Below are 23283 nucleotides of genomic sequence, written 5' to 3'. Positions count from 1 at the left end.
CGGAAGCCCAAAATCGCTGCCTGCCATAAAATGAGGGGCAGTGTCTGACAGACCAACCAACCTGCAATGTCCTCTATGTTATTGTTATATGTATGGTTATTTATACCCTTGATTATTGTTGTTATTGATTATCCCGTTAATAATCTTGAGTATTATTATTTGAATTATGTTAAAATGGTAAATGTATCACTTAAAGTACACTTTGGCAATATGTACATTGTTACGTCATGCGAATAAAGCAAATTGAGAGAGCGAGAGAGAAACAGAGAGAGAGAGAGGATGAATCTCTGAAGTCTTTCCTTATTCCTTGAATTTTGAGAAGGTTGTTCAGCACTGCAAAATAATACGCCCTGCTCTGTGGCTATGTACCCTGTTCAGCACTGCAAAATAATACGCCCTGCTCTGTGGCTATGTACCCTGTTCAGCACTGCAAAATAATACGCCCTGCTCTGTGGCTATGTACCCTGTTCAGCACTGCAAAATAATACGCCCTGCTCTGTGGCAATGTACCCTGTTCAGCACTGCAAAATAATACACCCTGCTCTGTGGCTATGTACCCTGTTCAGCACTGCAAAATAATACGCCCTGCTCTGTGGCTATGTACCCTGTTCAGCACTGCAAAATAATATGCCCTGAACAATAACCTTCAAAGACATTCATCTATAGTAGATATCCCCGGTCTATGAGATAAAATATCTCTTCCATAAACATACTGTATTATTGTTCAAGTAAGCCAGTTGTTATTGACGTTTTTGTTTGAATACATCTCCATTCCAGGGACCCTGAGTTGTGGAACTCTTGGTTTCTCTTCATCGTACGTCCTAGCTCTGTTCCAGGGCGTTACGTGCAGCTTGCTGATGTTGAAGTCTCAGCATCAGCAAGCCACATGTAACCCCCTGGATCAGAGCTACATACGTTTGTTTGTGAGCAGCATATGGAGCGGTCCATGGTCAGATGAAATCCCTCAGTGCGGACCAGTGGGGTCTGTTTCAGTGCTTTCAAGTTTTCACTGACCATGGTTGGGGATAAGACTCGGGCTTGTGTCCCAAAGTGCACTATATATGGAATAGGGTGGCATTTGGGACGCACTATAATCTAGGACAGGCTAGCAACTCAGTAATCTCGGTTACCTAGAAGTAAAATGATCTCATTTCCTGTTTTACTTCTGGGGGAGACTGCCGTTAACAATTCTGATTAACTTTGTGCAAAGGAAGCGAAGTCTCCTCCTTCCCAAACGGAAACTCTCAGCCAAACCTAATTTCACCAGTGTTTATCATGGCAAAAAAAAAAAAGATTTTGACTTTGTGGCTGTGGAATCTAGTGGAAACAATTTATCATCTGCACACAGGCTTGAAAATCACTGCAACAGTTTAAGCACCGCCTTCACCCAATCCTGATTTGTCCAAATAATCAATGACGCAAACCCAAAACGAGGAGCTACTGCTGCTTGTAATCACATAATTCTACGTGAGCCTTGACAGATTCTCGCCCGTTTCATCTGTCCACGAGAATCTGTCCACGAGAGATTAGCAACTCAGTAACGTCTGTCACGATTGGCTGCTGGCCCCAGATTCCAACCCACCCCTGTTCTTCAGAGACTGCGATTGGCTGCTAGCCCCCCTTTCTGACCCACCTCTGTTTTTCAGAGACTGCGATTGGCTGCTAGGCCCCCTTTCTGACCCACCCCTATTTTTCAGAGACTGTGATTGGCTGCTAGCCCCAGATTCTGACAGACTCCTGTTCTTCAGGGACTGTGATTGGTTGCTGGCCCCAGATTCCATCCCAATCATTTTCTTCAGAGACTGCGATTGGCCGGGGAGCAGGACCTCGACAGTAAAGCTAATGCGTTTGGACTGGAAGATACTGTAGGTGTTGTCAAACCGCAGCACATCTGGAGAAGCAAAAGAAAACAACTTAGATGTCTCTCCTCAGTCAAGTCCTTCTACACCTTGACCAATGCCCTTGTCCTCTTTGGCAGCGTTTACACAAGCAGCCCATTTCTGATCTTTTGCCAAATTATGGCATAAAAGCTGATCTGATTGGTCAAAAGAACAATTAGTGGAAAAAGTTCAGAATTGGGCTGCCTGTGTAAACGCAGCCTTTGTATCCCTGTATGCCAGGCCTGGTTCTCATGTGCCCCTGCCCAATTCTCCATGTGTGACTGTAACCTTACCGAGCCAAACTGTATAGTGTCTAGAACCAAAAATACCCAAGCTAGCACAGTATGGTTTGGTTCAGCATGTTATTGTGAGAAGGGTTTACGTGTGGTCCCTTATGTCGCCCTGTCTGGCTGTCCTGCACTCACAGATTCCAGGCTCGCTGCAGGTGAGAGAGCCGTCCTCAGGCACCAGGTGGGTATTGTATCTCTGGCTGGGAACCACCTCCTGCATCTGCGATGCGTTCTGCCTCTGCCCCATCTTACCCTTCATAAACACCCCAAAGCCGATGTCTGCCCCATCACTGGAAAACTGCCACCTGCAGGAAGAAATAGGAATGGATTCATTTTCCTTTTGGCTTACACTATACACAACACACATACAGTAAAAAAAAAAGATTGAGGAACAGAGATGGTGAGGGAAGGATAGAGAGGATAACAGGTTTCCACTCACCGGAGCACACAGCCAGGGAAGAGTATCTCATACTCCAGTTGCTGTGAGGAGCCTCGGCTGACTGTCAGACACTGTTCATAATCCACCTTCACTGACTCCCTCACGAAGTAGGAAGCCGGTACCGGCCCTGCATAGTGGATCTGGAACACATTGATACAATGTTAGAGGATGGATGGTGTGGGTCCAGCTGAGAAAAATACTATGAAAGTTAGCAGGAAAAATGTTAGGGGAATAAACACGTTTTCTTTTCTTTTGAGGGAAGGATATAAAAGGATATAAAAAAAGAAAGGCTTACTTACAACTATGAACATTTCTGAGGTTTCATAGTTTGGAAATGAGAGTCCAGAGTATACGTTTCTGACGTCCGTTGTTTATTTATTTGCATAAAAACAAGAACAGCAAATTTTATTTGACCACACTGACTGTCCTCATTCTACTGGTTAATCTAGTCTTCCTCTGTAGTAACCCTAAACAGACATGAGAGGGAGCCCTCAGCCTTCAGCGCAACCAAACTCATGAGAGGAAGCCCTCAGCCTTCAGCCCTACCAAACACATGAGAGGAAGCCCTCAGCATTCAGCACTACCAAACACATGAGAGGAAGCCCTCAGCATTCAGCACTACCAAACACATGAGAGGAAGCCCTCAGCATTCAGCACTACCAAACACATGAGAGGAAGCCCTCAGCATTCAGCACTACCAAACACATGAGAGGAAGCCCTCAGCCTTCAGCACTACCAAACACATGAGAGGAAGCCCTAAGTGCAACTAAAAACATGAGGGAGCCCTCAGCCCTACCAAACACATGAGAGGAAGCCCTCAACCTTCAGCCCTACCAAACACATGAGAGGAAGCCCTCAGCCTTCAGCACTACCAAACACATGAGAGGAAGCCCTCAGCATTCAGCCCTACCAAACACATGAGAGGAAGCCCTCAGCCTTCAGCACTACCAAACACATGAGAGGAAGCCCTCAGCCTTCAGCACTACCAAACACATGAGAGGAAGCTCTAAGTGCAACTAAAAACATGAGGGAGCCCTCAGCCCTACCAAACACATGAGAGGAAGCCCTCAGCCCTACCAAACACATGAGAGGAAGCCCTCAGCCCTACCAAACACATGAGAGGAAGCCCTCAGCCCTCGGCGCAACCAAACTCATGACAGGAAGCCCTCAGTGGAACCAAAAACATGAGGGAGCACTCAGCCCTACCAAACACATGAGAGGGAGCCCTCAGCCCAACCAAACAGACAGAAGAGTAAAACATTTTAGCACCAGCAGTAACTAAAAGCTACCAACAGGGGGCAGTAAGGAGTGGCATATTCCATGTGAATGGAGGGAGAGAAAGATGGAGGATGACAGTTCACTCCAACCATGAGAAGGTTGTGATTAGCATCAGTCCACAGTTAATTCACAGGACCACTACATGTCTGGATCACACAGGACCACTACATGTCTGGATCACACAGGACCACTACATGTCTGGATCACACAGGACCATTACATGTCTGGATCACACAGGACCATTACATGTCTGGATCACACAGGACCACTACATGTCTGGGATCACACAGGACCATTACATGTCTGGATCACACAGGACCACTACATGCCTGGATCACACAGGACCATTACATGTCTGGGATCACACAGGACCACTACATGCCTGGATCACACAGGACCATTACATGCCTGGATCACACAGGACCACTACATGCCTGGATCACACAGGACCACTACATGTCTGGATCACACAGGACCACTACATGTCTGGATCACACAGGACTATTACATGCCTGGATCACACAGGACCATTACATGTCTGGATCACACAGGACCATTACATGTCTGGATCACACAGGACCACTACATGTCTGGATCACACAGGACCACTACATGTCTGGGATCACACAGGAAGCCATGGGGAATGTTGAGAGCTGAGCACTAGTGATGCGGTTATATCCACGGGGCAAGTGGCTTTAGGAAAGAGAAAACAAACTTTACCGATGCGAACTAGATTGAAGGATTCATTCTATCGATGTATGTTATTCTGGTGAGGAAGAGTTTATTTAGTCTTCTAAGGAAACATGCAGTATAATGACAGAAGAGAAGCTACATGTGTGTAATTATAGACAAGTTGAAAATAGCCTAACAAAATGTTGGAAATTATAAACAGAAACAGGCCTATCTAAAAACGGCATGTCAAAAAATATTTTGGTCGTCGCTGACTGTACAGTGTATTTTCTATATGAGTGGTTTGGTGTCAGGTGAGGGCCTGACATTTTCACTTCATCACATATAGTCGTGCTGTTGCGGATGGATTATTAGGAATTGCGGGTGGTTGCAGGTGAACAAACTGCTGACCCGCGCACCACTACTGAGCTCGGGTGCAGACACAAACAGGCCCAAACGCATGTGGCACTGCCAACGGTAAACGTGTTAAAGATGACTTTTCAACTTTGACTGACTGTTGCATAATCTGCCTTGTACACTGTACTGTACACACAGACCCCCTAATCTAATCTCTCTATACAGTAAATAGGTGATGGTGTCTGCACGACCTTCCAGTGCCTCACAGTCACAGAAGAAGTTGCAACATTCCACACATAGACTGTAGAACTACTAGAAGTCTTGACCCTTGATATGATAATACTTATAAAATATATCTGATGAGACTTTGGTCTGAACTCGGCCAACAAGGCGTTAACCTAGTTCAGACCAAAGTCTCATCAAACACATTTCAATTGCTTTGTCATGTCTCTACACGCCTCTGGATTGAGCATCAGTTCTTCACGTTCACAGAGAAGTCAACAAGTAAGAAATGCTCCACCAAGTACCTGACCGAAACACTACAAATAAAGTAATGGGATAGCTAGAAAGTCAGGGGCTAGACAGCTACCAAGGATAAAAACTAAACTCCTGTTCACGTGTTGAAAATGGCTTAATGACTCAAAAATGAGATGGAAGTAGAGAGTTTCAGTCCTTAGAATCTTAGTCTTCCTGAAGATTCCAAAGTCATTCCAAAAATACTCAAAAGATTCCAAGAGTTCTATGAGATTTTCCTGGGCCTCATTTGGAATGACAAAGACCTGTCCTCCTTCCTGCTCCTCATCTCCGGTTAGGAAGACATCTCTACCTATGTATCTACAGAAACATCAGACATAAGATCAGTTTTTCTGGGTAATGAAATTACCAATTTATCAGTCAGCATGTGTCTGCCCAAGCCTGCATCTAGACAACAACTAACTGCATTTAATGGCATGAAGATGACTAAAGGGCCATTGGCGGTGTTGGCTAGCAGCGAGGTCCAAGGTGAAAAGGTAGGACTGAACTGTAGAGCAAGAAGAAGCAGATCCATGACAGCAACATTGTCTAACATAAAATACCCAATCACCATCAGACTGAACCCCGTGGAAGCAGACCCAAAGGATACCATCTGGAGCTCCTATAACATCTCAGTGACCAGAAGGAATGAAGAGCCTGTCAAGACTGGTCGTGAATCCTTTCTTGATGCTGTACAGTCCACAATCTCAACGGATCACCCATAGGAGTTCAACTGTCTGACAGAGACTCCTTATCGAGCCCCACTGACAGCAGGATGTAGCTTATAAATCACTAGTCCTACCTACTGCATCTTGTGGTCACAGGCAGCAAAGCAAAGCTGCTCTCATCTCACAGCCTAGTATCTAGTATGCAGCATCCTACTGCAAAACCACTAAGGCAGGTGTGGAGAAACTACTAAATGCTGAAACAGCAAGTCAGAAACGTAGTCACCATGTATGAAAAACAAAAAGCGCCAAAAGAAAACGACTTAAGAGCAATAATGAGAACAGAATTGAACTCTCCAGCCTATCATTCCAGCAGTAGCAACATGAGAATGGGGATCATGATAAAACTGCCCCCCCCCCCCATGAAAAAAGCGTCCCACTTCCTGGTGGTGTGAGCTCACCTTGTTCCTACAGCGAGGGTCCCCGTCAGGGTCGGTGAGTTTCCCTCCGTACGCGGCAGGAAGCTGCTCCGGGTCTATGTAGTTCAACAACACCTCCTGCCAGTTGGCTGCACAACACACAGGTGAGGGGAGAGAGAGACAGATGTTACCATTTCAGTCATTTAGCAGAAGCTTATTCTGAGCGGATAACAGTTAGTACATGCATAACCTTCATCTACATGTAGGGTTAAGATGGGTATACATACCGTATGTATTCACAACCTAGTATGAGGCTAATAGAAATGGCATCCATAGAGCTGACAATTCTTTACTCAGCATTCTAGAACCGTACATTTTTATGGGAACATTCCGATGTCAATAAGGAAGTGTCTCACCCCCCAGGATGATGATCTTGTTGCGGGTGATCTCACTCAGGAAGTGCTTGATGAGGTTGTAAGCCACAGGGAAGAGCTTAGGGGCTGAGGAGAGGTGGAGGGGAGAAAGGACCATGTAAACGACAGTATGGTGCGATACACTGGTGTCTCATACAGGTTTAAGAGATGTGAAACACAGTTGCGCAGCGGCAGAGGCGTCACTACAGATCTGGGTTTGATCCCGGGCTGTGTCGCAGCAGGCCGCGACCGTGAGACGGCGAACAATTGGTCCAGCGGCGTCCGGGTTAGGGGAGGGTTTGGCCGGCTGGGACGTCCTTGTCCCATCGCACTTTAGCGACTCCTTGTGGCGGGCTGGGCGCATGCACGCTGACTTCAGTCGCTAGCTGTACGGTGTTTCCTCCGACACATTGGTGTGGCTGGCTTCCGGGTTAAGTGAGCAGTGTGTCAAGAAGCAGTACAGCTTGGCAGGGTCGTGTTTCGGAGGGCGCACAGCTCTCGACCTTCGCATCTCCCGAGTGCATACGGGAGTTGCAGCAATGGGACAAGACTAACTACCAATTAGATATCACGAAATTAGGGAGAAAAAGGGGCAAAAAGTATCACATAATATATACAGTTGAAGTCGGAAGTTTACATACACTTAGGTTGGAGTCATTAAAACTAGTTTTTCAACCACTCCACAAATTTTTCTCCACACATCTACTTTGTGCATGACATAAGTAATTTTCAAAACATTTGTTTACAGACAGATTATTTCACTTATAATTCACTGTATCACAATTCCAGTGGATCAGAAGTTTACATACACTATGTTGACTGTGACTTTAAACAGCTTGGAAAATTCCAGAAAATTATGTCATGGCTTTAGATGCTTCTGATAGGCTAATTGACATTATTTGAGTCAATTGGAGGTGTACCTGTGGATGTATTTCAAGGCCTACCTTCAAACCCTGTGCTTCTTTGCTTGACATCATGGGAAAATCAAAAGAAATCAGCCAAGACCTCAGAAAACGTCTAGTTCATCCTTGGGAGCAATTTCCAAACGCCTGAAGGTACCATGTTCATCTGTACAAACAATAGTACGCTAGTATAAACACCATGGGACCACGCAGCCGTCACACCGCTCAGGAAGGAGACACGTTCTGTCTCCTAGAGATGAACACACTTTGGTGCGAAAAGTGCAAATCAATCCCAGAACCGCAGCAAAGGACCTTGTGAAGATGCTGGAGGAAACAGGTACAAAAGTATCTATATCCACAATAAAACGAGTCCTATATCGACATAACCTGAAAGGCCGCTCAGCAAGGAAGAAACCACTGCTTTAAAACCGCCATAAAAAAGCCATACTACGGTTTGCAACTGCACATGGGGACAAAGATCGTACTTTTTGGAGAAATGTCCTCTGGTCTGATGAAACAAAAATAGAACTGTTTGGCCATAATGACCATCGTTATGTTTGGAGGAAAAAGGGGGAGGCTTGCAAGCCGAAGAACACCATCCCAACCGTGACGCACAGGGGTGGCAGCATCATGTTGTGGGGGTGTTTTGCTGCAGGAGGGACTAGTGCACTTCACAAAATAGATGGCATCATGAGGGAGGAAAATTATGTGGACATATTGAAGCAACATCTCAAGACATCAGTCAGGAAGTTAAAGCTTGGTCGCAAATGGGTCTTCCAAATGGACAATGACCCCAAGCATACTTCCAAAGTTGTGGCAAAATGGCTTAAGGACAACAAAGTCAAGGTATTGGAGTGGCCATAATCAAGCCCTGACCTCAATCTTATAGAAAATGTGTGTGCAGAACTGAAAAAGCGTGTGCGAGCAAGGAGACCTACAAACCTGACTCAGTTACACCAGCTCTGTCAGGAGAAATGGGCCAAAATTCACCCAATTTATTGGTGGAGGCTTGTGGAAGGCTACCTGAAACGTTTGACCCAAGTTAAACAATTTAAAGGCAATGCTAACAAATACTAATTGAGTGTATGTAAACTTCTGACCCACTGAGAATGTGACGAAAGAATAAAAGCTGAAATAAATCATTCTCTCTACTATTATTCTGACATTTCACATTCTTAAAGTAAAGTGGTGATCCTAACTGACCTAAGACAGGGCATTTTTACTAGGATTAAATGTCAGGAATTGTGAAAAACTGAGTTTAAATGCATTTGGCTAAAGTGTATGTAAAACTTCCGACTTCAACTGTATATATATTTTAAATAAAGAGATGTGAGACACACGACACAGGTAGGTTTACCACTGTGATACTAAGACACAGATACACCTGAACTTGCTCACCCGATTCACATAATCAAGGGCTTGACGATCAGTTGACAAGTTGATTCAGGTGTGCTATACCTGGAACGGTAGGGGGTCCCCGAGAAAAGGTTTCAAAACCCACTGTGCTAGTGGTGATGAAACGTACCTTTGATGACAAACAGTCTCTTGAGGCCCTCTGGGTAATTGTCTTCAAACATGGTCAGGATCTGTAGAGGTAGAACAACAACACAACGATCACACAGTATCATCACATTCACACTCTGGATTCAACAGAACAGTGTGTGTGTGTGTGTGTGTGTGTGTGTGTGTACCTCTCCGTAAGTCTCGATGGCAGGCTTCCATAAATGTTTGAGACCCAGACCATCACAGTCATAGATCATAGTGATGGCTTCAACATGTCTCCCCAACTACAGCAGAGAGAAAGAAACAGAGACAGAGGAAGAGAGAGAAAGAGGGAAGGAGAAAGAGAGAGAGAGAGAAAGAGAGAGAGAGCGATGGAGAGAGTATCAAAGTGTCATCTCAGATCGGTTTTCAACAAGGATGATTCTAGACAGAAACACTTCATTAGCGGTATCTAATCTCAGTAAGGTTAGTGCCAGGAGTTTGTATCTAATCTCAGTAAGGTTAGTGCCAGGAGTTTGTATCTAATCTCAGTAAGGTTAGTGCCAGGAGTTTGTATCTAATCTCAGTAAGGTTAGTGCCAGGAGTTTGTATCTAATCTCAGTAAGGTTAGTGCCAGGAGTTTGTATCTAATCTCAGTAAGGTTAGTGCCAGGAGTTTGTCCTGGTCAGGTCATACTGTATGTTCAGTAACAACTCCAGGCCCTCCACATATGAATGAAACCCTCTCATACCCTCTCAGACTGCAGCTCACACTCCTTCTGCAGAATCTCACAGTCTCTGATCTTAGACTTGATGAAGTCCTGTTTAGACGCTGATAGGAAGAGGCCCTTGGGGTCCACGGGGCCGATGACATCCCACCAGATGGGGCTTCCCTCACGGTCGTACCCACACATCCCACCTGACAGGTACTTCTCCATCACCTGGACACAAATACAATGGTAACACATTATTAATACCATGGTAACACACTATTAATACCATGGTAACCCACCATTAATACCATGGTAACACATTATAAATACCATGGTAACACATTATAAATACCATGGTAACACATTATAAATACCATGGTAATGAACTATTAATACCATGGTAACCCACCATTAATACCATAGTAACACACTATTAATACCATAGTAACACACTATTAACACCACGGTAACACACTATTAACACCACGGTAACACACTATTAATACCACGGTAACACACTATTAATACCACGGTAACACACTATTAATACCACGGTAACACACTATTAATACCACGGTAACACACTATTAATACCATGGTAACACTTAATACCACAGTAACACACTATTAATACCATGGTAACACACTATTAATACCACGGTAACACACTATTAATACCATGGTAACCCACTATTAATTCCATGGTAAAACACTATTAACACCACGGTAACACACTATTGATACCACGGTAACACACTATTAATACCACGGTAACGCACTATTAATACCATGGTAAGACTTAATACCACAGTAACACACTATTAATACCACGGTAACACACTATTAATACCATGGTAACACACTATTAATACCACGGTAACACACTATTAATACCATGGTAACACACTATTAATACCATGGTAACACACTGCAATAGCCATGAGAACACATTATTGATACCATGGTAACACACTATTAATACAAGAGAGCGGTACCTCTGGAGGCTGCCATTCTGTGGTGATTGTGTCTGCGTTCATGTGCTTCCTGAAGTCAAGGTGCTGAAATAAAACATGGGACAACAGTTTTTACATGTAATAGCATGTTCTTTGCACCCTTCCCCCCCTCCCTCGCTCTAATGCAGGCATGCAAGCTCGCACACACGCTCACACAGACAGGAGAACAGTGAGTATAGTGAGTTAAGTGGATCAGACTGCCAGAGTGACTAATACCTGCATAAATACCCCCTCAGCATGAAAGGGGTATCAAATACCACCTGACATAATGGTACAGCAGGCTAAAAGGTTTCATCACATTAATGTTCCGCATTAGGCTAAATGCCGTTTTGTGAACAGCACTTTTATGTGACACAATCCCTGCTGTTTTCCATGGGCTTTCCCCCACATTATTTCAGATGGCTTGTGTAAGGCTGGCTGGACAAACCACTGGTCACACTAGGGCTTATCTAATGGTACCATTGACAATATACAACAGATAGACAATAGCCATATAGCTACATGTTTCAATAAGAACAACATAGGAGAGGATGGACTGGGATGGTTACCTTTCTCAGCATGGCCTCTGATTTGGTGACATTGAAGTTCCTGGCTGAGAGGAGAAAGAGGAGGGGCCAGAGAGAAAGGGGGAGAGAGGAGGGGCCAGAGAGAAAGGGGGAGAGAGAAGTGGAGAAGAAAGAGGAGGGGGGGTGTGAATAATAGCTATGGTTGTAGATAACAGCTGATGGTGATTGGGAATGTGTGTGTGTGTGTGTGTGTGTGTGTGTGTGTGTGTGTGCTGTTATTCAACATGTATTATGTCTATTTGAGAAACACAGAGCATCTTTGTCCTTCACAACTAATGTTAAAAACATTATCAACAGACAACTACTAGCAAACAAACAGGAAATGACCCCAAGTCCCCTTTTCGTTCATGAGAAGACGATGAGAGGCTCTGGCTGTGTCCAAAATAGCTCCCTTTTCCATATTTAGTGCACTACTTATGGACCCTGGTCAAAAGAAGTGCACTGAAGAGGGAATAGGGTGCCATTTGAGTGCACTAGAGGGAATAGGGTGCAATTTGAGTTCACTAGAGAGGGAACAGGGTTCCATTTGGAACGCACAATGACTGTGTCAGCTATGGCTGTGACTGTGAAGAATTAGTTTCCATCAGGGTTGGGTCTAATTCAAATTGAAGGCATGTGACTTGAATTTTACGTTCAGAAATGTACAAACTTTTTAAATAAATAGCTTCTACTTTTCACTTTATTGAGAAGTCATTGAAAATGAATGTCCTTTTTTTTTCTATTATTGAATTGTGATTTTAGTTTACTTCCTGAATTGACTGCCTTCAATTATAATTGGCTGAAGCCCTGGTTTCCATCTCTCTTTATATACCCAGACATTGCATTTATTCCTCACTCTGGGTTTCAGCCAATGAGCAGGGCAGAGCTGGTTGTGTCACCATGACAACAGACTATCGCTAGCCTCCATTAAAGATGGGAATCCGCGCCACTGGCCACCCCATCACCATTGTTATTGTTTTTGTTCCCAAACTGAGCAACAGCGTGGGAGAAAAAATTGCAGCACAGGTGCTCATCTATCGCTCGTGTAATGATGTCAGAGGGGAAAAAACTATGTTGGTTGTTTGCAGTAACTTCTTTGTTGTTGTAAAATTGCAAACAGACGTGGCTGTTTCACCATGAAAGATTCCAGCTTGAAGGGTCCTTTAGGAGATTAAAAGCAGCTGGTCGCCTGCCTGAGGCTTCCTTCCACTGTGTGCCAAAACCTATCAGACCTCCCACTTACAGTAGCAGCACTGTGCAGCACTGGCCCAGAAGTACTGGCCCAGAAGTACTGGCCCAGAAGTACTGGCCCAGAAGGGATAGGAGAGGATGCCAAGCAGCCTATCTAATACTCTAGCTAAGGTGATTAAGTGGCCAGCTGACAAACCACTGCTGTCACAGCATTATGACAGCATTTTCTAAACTGCAGAGGGGGTTCTTGCTATTATTTTGTAGGTTTCCTATACCATTATCTTCTGTAGAATGCATTTATTAAACCCCTCTTGTACAGTATATTCAAATCTGTGTCCCAAATGGCATGCTATTACCTATATTGCTATAATAGTGCTTAACATGATTTTTTAATGACTACCTCATCTCTGTACCCCACACATACAATTACCTGTAAGGTCCCTCAGTCGAGCAGTGAATTTCAAACACAGATTCAACCACAAACACCAGGGAGGTTTTCAAATGCCTCACAAATAGGGGCACCTAGTGGTAGATGGGTAAAAATAAAAAAAAGCAGACATTGACTAACCCTTTGAGCCTGGTGAAGTAATTAATTACACTTTGGATGGTGTATCAATACAGCCAGTCAGTACAAAGATACAGGCGTCCTTCCTAACTCAGTTGCCGGAGAGGAAGGAAACCGCTCAGGGATTTCACCATGAGGTCAATGGAGACTGGCAGCTTCATTAAATAGTACCGGCAAAACACCAGTCTCAACGTCAACAGTGAAGAGGCGACTCCGGGATGCTGGCCTTCAGTACAGTAACACAGACACCGGACAGAGGAACTCTGCCTAGAAGGCCAGCATCCCGGAGTCACCTCTTCACTGTTGACGTTGAGACTGGTGTTTTGAGGGTACTATTTAATTAAGCTGCCAATTGAGGACTTGTGAGGCGTCTGTTTCTCAAACTAGACACTAATGCACCGGGGCCTCCCACTACTCTTTCTATTCTGGTTAGAGCCAGTTTGCTCTGTTCTGTGAAGGGAGTAGTACACAGCGTTGTAGGTGATCTTCAGTTTCTTGGCAATTTCTCGCATGGAATAGCCTTCATTTCTCAGAACAAGAATACACTGACGAGTTTCAGAAGAAAGTGCTGTATTTCTGATCAATTTGATGTTATTTTAATGGACAAAAAAACATGCTTTTCTTTCAAAATCAAGGACATTTCTAAGTGACCCCAAACTTTTGAATGGTACTGCATGTAAATTAGATATTTATGTATTTCATTTTCAATAAATCTGCAAGAATTTCTAAAAACATGTTTCACTTTGTCATTATGGGGTATTGTGTGTAGATGGGTGAATAGTTTTTTTTAAATCCATTTTGAATTCAGGCTGTAACACAACAAAACATGGAAAAGGTCAAGGGGTATGAATACTTTCTGAAGGCAATGTAGTTACCATGTTTCACATTGGATTTATGAACTACCAAAAGGGAAAACGTTTTTAATCCTGATGACGCTCTGCACGCACAAGCTCGTTAGCTAGCTAGCTGTGGTCCAATGTTAAGCCAACTCTCGGAATTTCAAAGACATTCAAAGTTCCTCGATAGAAGCCACTCCTCCGTAGGTATAATTGTATGGGCCTAATTCAGATAATGCATGCCATAACAAGATGCTCAGGGCTTCAAGAAAAGCCTCCTCCTCCACCCTCTCTCACCAACAGGAGAAATTTCAGTCACATCTCACGCCCTACACTCTGTCCATCTCGCATGTAAACAACTAGGCTACAGCTTGCCCGCTCCATAGCAAGATGCTTTATCCGAACTGATTGGTAGTCATTTAATGTCGACCTAAATGTGATTTCAGAGGTTTAAAAAGGAACATAACGGAATGATATAAACCTGTGCTTTTTTGGGGGGTTCAGAACTTTATTTTGCAGGTCGGAACAGAATTGCAGAATGCAGAATGGAACAAAAAAAATGACGGTTCCATTCAGAATGAAACGATTGGAGAATAATTTAGGTTCCAACACCAGTTCTTAGCTCTTCAGGGCTCTAAAGCGGACCTTTTTTAGGTTCCAACACCAGTTCTTAGCTCTTCAGGGCTCTAAAGCGGACCTTTTTTAGGTTCCAACACCAGTTCTTAGCTCTTCAGGGCTCTAAAGCGGACCTTTTTTAGGTTCCAACACCAGTTCTTAGCTCTTCAGGGCTCTAAAGCGGACCTTTTTTACGTTCCAACACCAGTTCTTAGCTCTTCAGGGCTCTAAAGCGGACCTTTTTTACGTTCCAACACCAGTTCTTAGCTCTTCAGGGCTCTAAAGCGGACCTTTTTTACGTTCCAACACCAGTTCTTAGCTCTTCAGGGCTCTAAAGCGGACCTTTTTTACGTTCCAACACCAGTTCTTAGCTCTTCAGGGCTCTAAAGCGGACCTTTTTTACAAGGAGCACATGTGCGCTTAAAGTTTTTAAAAAATGTAGGCGCACACAAAGAAATTCAGGAGCACCACATTTCAGGTTATAAATACTGCATCACCCATCTCATATGTATATACTCTATTCTATACTATGCCACTGTATTTTAGTCCAATGCCGCTCTAACATATATATGTATATATTCTTAATCCATTCCTTATTTAGATTTACGTGTATTTTGGGTATATGTTGTGAAACTGTTAAGATACTACTTGTTAGATATTACTGCACTGTTGGAGTTAGAAACACAAGCACTTCGCTACACCCGCAATAACATCTGCTAAACACGTGTATGTGACCAATAACATTTGATTTGAAAGCTAAAATCCTTAATTTTTCTAGCACACTGGTGGTCCTAAATTAAAATTCCAGGTCACACAACAAAATACCTAGGCTCATATGTGAGCAAAATGGTTGCACTGTAGAGCCCTGCTGTTATTGCAGGACTTTGACTGTGGAAAATCACCTTCCCAGTCAGCATATTGTGCGTATTGAATATTCTAATTACATTTTACAGCCTAACCTATGGACTGTGCATCCATTAAATGGGTCATCGGCCTACTCAGTAACACCCACTGAACCCAATTAGCTCTGAATGGTCAATACACAAAGGCTGCATCTAGACAGGCAGCCCAATTCTGATATTTTTTCCAGTAATTGGTCTTTTGACCAATCATATCAGATATTTTCACGTCAGATCTTTGTGAAAGCTGATCTGATTGGTCAAAAGAATTGGGCTGCCTGTCTAAACGCAGTCGTAGTCGTTGACTGGTGGGCTAATGTGGCTGATTTCAAACTGGCTTCAGAGTCCTGCCATAGATTAGCCTATACATCCACCTTGGGTAAAGGCTTGGAGGTGAGGATGACAGCAGTGGTGTAGCCTAAAGGCGATACTGTATCAATAATATGCAAAAAGCGGACACTGATGTGGTGTTTCCAACAGCAAGGCTCAGTGCAACATGGCAGTGACTGACATTCTCTATAAAAGGTTTTTCTTTCTTTCTTTAATGTCGAAATAAATATGTCTCCAGCCCCATATCAAACACTCACAACCTAAAAATATGTTTGTACATTGTACAATCAATTGGTGAGAGTGAGAGCCTCAAATATCACATTCATTTGTACATATCCACTGTATACATAAACTGAGGCAAAGTTGTTTCCTGTTTCAGTCACGTCATTGGTCACGTTCCTGTGGGTCAAACAAAACACCCTTGTGATTGGTTGACGATAGATCCTCCCACTATGCAGGTCAATGGCTGCAGGATGACGTTGGTGAAGAGCAACTGTTAAAACTTGGGAGTCAAAACTACATTTCCCTTTGATCACATGATTTTTGTTCACGCAGTCGACAGGTAGGCACAAGACGGACAATTTTTATCCCTCGTAATGCAAAACACTTTGAAAGGCGACTTGACAAAAGTGATCCGCCCATTGACAGTTGGTATTCAGCAGTCATAAAGTATGCCTTATTTACTTTGAAGAACTACTCATAAAGCCTTATTTACTTTGAAGAACTACTCATAAAGTATGCCTTATTTACTTTGAAGAACTACTCATAAAGCCTTATTTACTTTGAAGAACTACTCATAAAGCCTTATTTACTTTGAAGAACTACTCATAAAGCCTTATTTACTTTGAAGAACTACTCATAAAGCCTTATTTACTTTGAAGAACTACTCCCAAAGCCTTATTTACTTTGAAGAACTACTCATAAAAACTTATTTTCTTTGAAGAACTACTAAAATAGTGATTTTGTCAGACAGCGTAGCCAGCAGCTCTATAGAGATGAGATGATGACTTGGAATGAAATAATAAAGTCATCAAATAAAACTAATATAATAAACAACAAATATTTTATTACATTAAAGTCATGTGTGTAAATGAAGGTTATTACGTGATCAGCAGTAATAGGCAGTCCCTACCATCACGGGACTTGTATTGATTGTTTTATTCAGTGTTGTTACAGCGTTCAACCCACATAATGCATTGCGCAACAACAACAAAATCCTGGAAAACGAAATTGAAAACCGTGAATATTTTTTTGAATAATCAAAACGAAACCGAACGGACCTCAAAAAGCACTAATCGCTCAGCACTAGTAACTGTAATAAATTACATTTAGATCCACGGGCCTACAAAATGGGGGCCGTGGTCGAGTTGCCGATCCCTGGTCTAGACAGACTGACCATTACCTCTGAGTGATGTTGCTATGCAACGCCAGACTTGTTCAATGTTTGCGTGGAAGAATAAAAAATAAAGGAGGTCAACAACCTCTGGGTTCACTTCCTGTCACATGGGTCACAATAGTGTATGTCCCCTGAAATCTGTTGGATGAAGTCTACAGTAACACAGCTACATATCTTTATTCTCTAAACAAAATGTCACAGTGATTTCCCATGTCATGGCTCTTTCACAACGCAGCAGGCGACTGGTGCAATAATTTGCCTTGGATTCAAATGTCTTTCCACTTTTTTTTTAACACGTTCTCATTTACAGCAACGACCTGGGGAATAGTTACAGGGGAGAGGAGGGGGATGAATGAGCCAATTATAAGATGGCGATGATTAGGTAGCTGTCACGTCCTGACCAGTAGAGAGGATTATTTGGTCAGGGCGTGGCAGAGGTATGTTTGTTTTGTATGGTGGGTTTTTTTTTGTGTATAGCTTAGAGGGGTGTGTTATTTATGTGTTCCGGGGTTTTGTGGTGTATGTTTTAGTATGAGTAGGTTCTAGATTAAGTTTTTGACAGTAGCCATGAAGATACAGTATGAGGGACAGATTGGGAGTTTAGCCAGGACACCAGGGTTAACACCCCTACTCTGATGATAAGTGCCATAGGATGTCTCAGCTTTTAAAGAACCTTTGTGAACCATGATAATTGCCCTCTCTCCCTTGAAACCTGTTTTACAGGCTTAATGTGCATCGCCCTAAATAACACAGAGCGCCTGTGTGAGTTCAGCCCAGTCCCATCTAGAACAAGCAGGAGCTACTCTTCCTGGGGTCCACAAACACAAAACATGACAAGTAACAAAACACTGTTACACTAACAGACAAGGACAGACACTCACATTTAAAATACTAAAGAACTAAAGAATACAAACAATACTCTCACTCTCTCTGTGTTACTACAACCTGTCACACTCTGTGTTACTACAACCTGTCACACTCTGTGTTACTACAACCTGTCACTCTCTGTGTTACTACAACCTGTCACTCTCTGTGTTACTACAACCTGTCACTCTCTGTGTTACTACAACCTGTCACTCTCTGTGTTACTACAACCTGTCACACTCTGTGTTACTACAACCTGTAACACTACAACCTGTCACTCTGTGTTACTACAACCTGTCACTCTCTGTGTTACTACAACCTGTCACACTGTGTTACTACAACCTGTAACACTACAACCTGTCACTCTGTTTTACTACAACCTGTCACTCTCTGTGTTACTACAACCTGTGTCTCTGTGTTACTACAACCTGTCACTCTCTGTGTTACTACAACCTGTCACTCTGTGTTACTACAACCTGTTACTCTCTGTGTTACTACAACCTGTTACTCTGTGTTACTACAACCTGTCACTCTCTGTGTTACTACAACCTGTCACTCTCTGTGTTACTACAACCTGTCACTCTCTGTGTTACTACAACCTGTCACTCTGTGTTACTACAACCTGTCACTCTCTGTGTTACTACAACCTGTCACACTCTGTGTTACTACAACCTGTAACACTACAACCTGTCACTCTCTGTGTTACTACAAACTGTCACTCTCTGTGTTACTACAACCTGTCACTCTCTGTGTTACTACAACCTGTCACACTCTGTGTTACTACAACCTGTAACACTACAACCTGTCACTCTGTGTTACTACAACCTGTCACTCTCTGTGTTACTACAACCTGTCACTCTCTGTGTTACTACAACCTGTAACACTACAACCTGTCACTCTGTGTTACTACAACCTGTAACACTACAACCTGTCACTCTGTGTTACTACAACCTGTCACTCTCTGTGTTACTACAACCTGTCACTCTCTGTGTTACTACAACCTGTCACTCTCTGTGTTACTACAACCTGTCACTCTCTGTGTTACTACAACCTGTCACTCTCTGTGTTACTACAACCTGTCACTCTCTGTGTTACTACATCCTGTCACTCTCTGTGTTACTACATCCTGTCACTCTCTGTGTTACTACAACCTGTAACACTACAACCTGTCACTCTGTGTGTTACTACAACCTGTCGCTCTCTCTGTGTTACTACATCCTGTCACTCTCTGTGTTACTACATCCTGTCACTCTCTGTGTTACTACAACCTGTAACACTACAACCTGTCACTCTCTGTGTTACTACAACCTGTAACACTACAACCTGTCACTCTGTGTGTTACTACAACCTGTCAATCTCTCTGTGTTACTACATCCTGTCACTCTCTGTGTTATTACAACCTGTCACTCTCTGTGTTACTACAACCTGTCACTCTCTCTGTGTTACTACATCCTGTCACTCTCTGTGTTATTACAACCTGTCACTCTCTGTGTTACTACAACCTGTCACTCTCTGTGTTCCTACAACCTGTCACTCGACTAATCGACTAATCAACTCTAGACCACAGACACTCTAACAATATCCATGTCCAAGCTAAACAACTTGGTTTCTAAATGTTTTCTCTCTTTCTCAAACTCTTCCCCCATAACACCCAACTGAAGGCATTTACTGTAAGCAGGTTTTGTAAGTTCCCTAAAGGTCGGTTTCTATTTGAAAAGCTGTTGGTTACTTCTATGTGTTGAAAAACTGTTGAGAAATACAAGTTTCAACTGCTGAAATTGTTGTGTTCAAAGTACAATATCTGTGCCTGCTTTTTCTGCGTGTTCAATGTGACTTCTTCAGAGGCTTATCCCAGTAACCCAGCTAGACCTGAGAGTTTGTCCATAGACATGCATGGTCTTATTAACAGCCTTACAGCTGTCCTATCAGAATATTATATTAGTCCAACTCCAAGCCCACCACCACGCCATGATGAAGCAACAGTTGTAGTTAGCCTCAGTCTCCCACCAACTTTAGTTTACCTCACCTCTGAGCCAGCGCAACAGGAAGTGGTCATGATGAGCAGGAAGTAGCGGAAGAACATCCTGAATCCTCTCTCGAAACTGCCCAAGGATGAAACGGGGTGGCAGTGATAGAGAGAGAGAGAGAGGCCAAAGGTGTGTTAGTGATGGACAAGGGTTTAGTTGTAAACATGAATGAAAGCACATGATATGAAATTAATTGTTATAAGAAAATCACAGACACTTGTCTAAAATCACATGCAATCCACCTCAAAATGTGGAAGTGAATCTATTCTTACACATTAAACAAAGCGCACAGGTCAAAATAAATTCAATAGTGTGACTTCTGAAGGAAATTCTTATTGTCAATCATAGGTTAACAATCACAAAAATAAGTCCACTAGAGAGCATACTCAGATATCAAGTTTAATTTCATAAAATAAGACATATGAAACCATAATCATACACACTGCCTCAATCTGTGTCACACGTCTGTTGATTCTGGCATATTAAATGTGGTATGTAGAGATACATAGATAACAACACAAACAATCAGATAGCTGCTTGTATGTTTGAGCTTTGCGTGATATAAACATAAACACATGACAATATTAGAAAGTTGACATAAAGGACAATAACAAACCAAGACTGGAGATACTCACTTCCATACGGTAGAAATAATGTTACATAATATCTTGAGAATTAATTCATGAAATAATAGGCCTCCAGGAGGTACATGGAAAATCCAGTTAGGTTTAAGTCAGAATTATGAGATAGTAAGTCTGGATCATGGACATTGAATAGTCCTGCAGGTCGACCCCTTTTAAACGGGAAATCTGGGTTTCAAACAATAACAAAGCATTTACCCCCGCCACTTTATTTGGTAAACAGCTGAGGGAATGTCGCATGAGAGATGTAACCACTCTCAAATACATAGACGCAAGGAATCTCGAACATGGATGCAAGGACTAACCATCCATGACATCAAAATGATAGTTTTAACCATGTTTTGAAGCTATAAAGTGTTTGTTTACTATTACATTGTTTACAAACAATTGAGTAAACAAGCATATATTTGGGGTTCGGATGGGGTTAAGACCTTTGCTCACGAGGCATTTCTAAGTTACATTCTTCAAGAATCAATGGCTATATAGTAATAATTTAAACGTCCAAAAATGGATGTACCAATCCCAGATTGCCCCTTGAATGGATAGAATTGTATTCATTAATTCTGATGTCAACAAACAGCCACCCAACTCGCATCAACAAAACATCTCTAATCCATTAATATGGAACATATATCACCACAAACTCTCTGTCTCATTTTCCATTCCCCCATGATTCAGAACATATACATTTCATAGTCATGGCATCTTAGTTAAAGTGCTATTGAAGATTGAAATCCAGAGGAACAAAAAAATGTGTGGATTGTTCTATCCTCCCGATTCAGAATACATCATGTTCATAGTCATGGCATGCTTGGTTCAATAGCTATTGACGGCATAATACCGAATATCCAATATGAAACTCATTTGACCTTGGTGCTCTCGCCTACACGCCAACAGTAATTTGATATCTGTGAGTAGCAGCTCATTTACGTTCGCAGCCGATACAGATTAGGGTAGGGGATATAGGCTACTGAATATAGCCTATTCACGTCGCAGTTGGTGCAGCTATTGCGCTGTTTCTCCTGCATGTTGTTGGAAGACCAAGGCAAAAGTAATATGACGTTTGGGACACACAAGTTATGCTTTTTGATAATTATATATTGATTTAACGTGAGCATTTTTTCTCCAATAAACAAATTACTTGCATGAACACGTGGTTTTGTTTAGGCATGTTAGTTTGACATTTGCCAATGTGAAACCAACTTGATCAAATTAAGCTCTGTGAACCGAACTAGGCGTATAGCTCTGAACTGGGTGAAAACGCCCTTACAGAGAAACTTCAGGGAGAACGACATGATGAAATAATATTATATTGGTAGTTACAATTAACTGTAGCCATATGTTTTCTAGGTTCCAGGTGTTACCGTCCTCAACAGTATCGGCGATTGTCACATCGACAAACAGAAATAATTGATACACATATACAGAAATGTAGCCTACAATACAGATATTCACCTCTTCCAATGAAACAGCCTGCTTCGGGCTGAGGTCGCCAACCCTGCCGCTCATCACGTCTGTCAAAGCACACAACCACACACACAAAAAAGCTGTTTTTCTGGCGTCAATGGAAGTTGAAGAACGACACGCTCTCGGCTGTCCCAGTCGCTGGACTGACTGCAGTCTGTCTGTCACGGTACCGTACTGTATGATGCTGCTCGACGGGGGCGCTGTTCTCTTCTCCATCCCTGTCTGTCATGTCGTAAATGTGTAAATTCCAGAGGAAACTCCCACACCCTGACTTGCCTAGTTAATTAAAGGATACACATAGGACAGAAGCCAAACATTTTACTCCACTTAGCAGACGCTCTTCTCCAGAGCGACTGGGGTTAAGCGCATTACTCAAGGACACATTTGTAGATTTTTCACATAGTCAGCTCGGGGATTCGAACCAGCAACATTTCAGTTACTAACCCAACGCTCTTAATAACAGCCAGGCTACGACCAACATTCACATTGTGTAAAATAAGAATGAAACATGCCATCACAAGTTTAAACTTAGTTTAAACTTATCAAACGCAATTAATGTGGAACCCTTTCAGGTTGGTGGCAGAACAACAGGGGTGTTCTTCTAGAATGCCAGAAAAATAAGCTTCTATTTACATGTTGCTTATGAGTGCATTTCACACTACTTTTGGATTTGACCTGGATTTTAAGACTCGTATGAATGTCCTGCTTAATATAATGTTTGTGTCATCATTGCAAATCAACTGCATTACACTTAAAAAAAAAACACTTCTACTTCCACCAGTAAAATGGCTCTAAGGCTAGCTTTTGCTACAATCAATGAATCAATCAAATGTATTTATAAAGCCCTTCTTACATCAGCTGATATCTCAAAGTGC

At 42.7% G+C, this 23283-nt stretch overlaps 1 protein-coding gene across 1 annotated transcript; it reads right to left on the bottom strand.

The window, feature by feature from the left end:
• Positions 1-307: 307 nt before the first annotated feature.
• On the bottom strand, positions 308-23283 carry LOC115200548 (SEC14-like protein 2). Its single transcript, XM_029763693.1, has 12 exons — positions 22397-23283; positions 20300-20375; positions 11581-11624; positions 11015-11077; positions 10059-10247; positions 9517-9612; positions 9351-9411; positions 6927-7010; positions 6553-6659; positions 2610-2749; positions 2306-2475; positions 308-1891 (listed from the first exon to the last, which is right to left on the bottom strand). Exons 1-12 carry the CDS (start codon positions 22622-22624, stop codon positions 1548-1550), a joined length of 1602 nt encoding a protein of 533 aa, XP_029619553.1. The 5' UTR covers positions 22625-23283; the 3' UTR covers positions 308-1547.

This window comes from Salmo trutta, chromosome 9 (assembly GCF_901001165.1).
Source record: "Salmo trutta chromosome 9, fSalTru1.1, whole genome shotgun sequence".
Taxonomy (NCBI): domain Eukaryota; kingdom Metazoa; phylum Chordata; class Actinopteri; order Salmoniformes; family Salmonidae; genus Salmo; species Salmo trutta.
The sequence above is the reverse complement of the archived record's forward strand: the minus strand, read 5'-3'. Positions and strand labels throughout refer to the sequence as shown.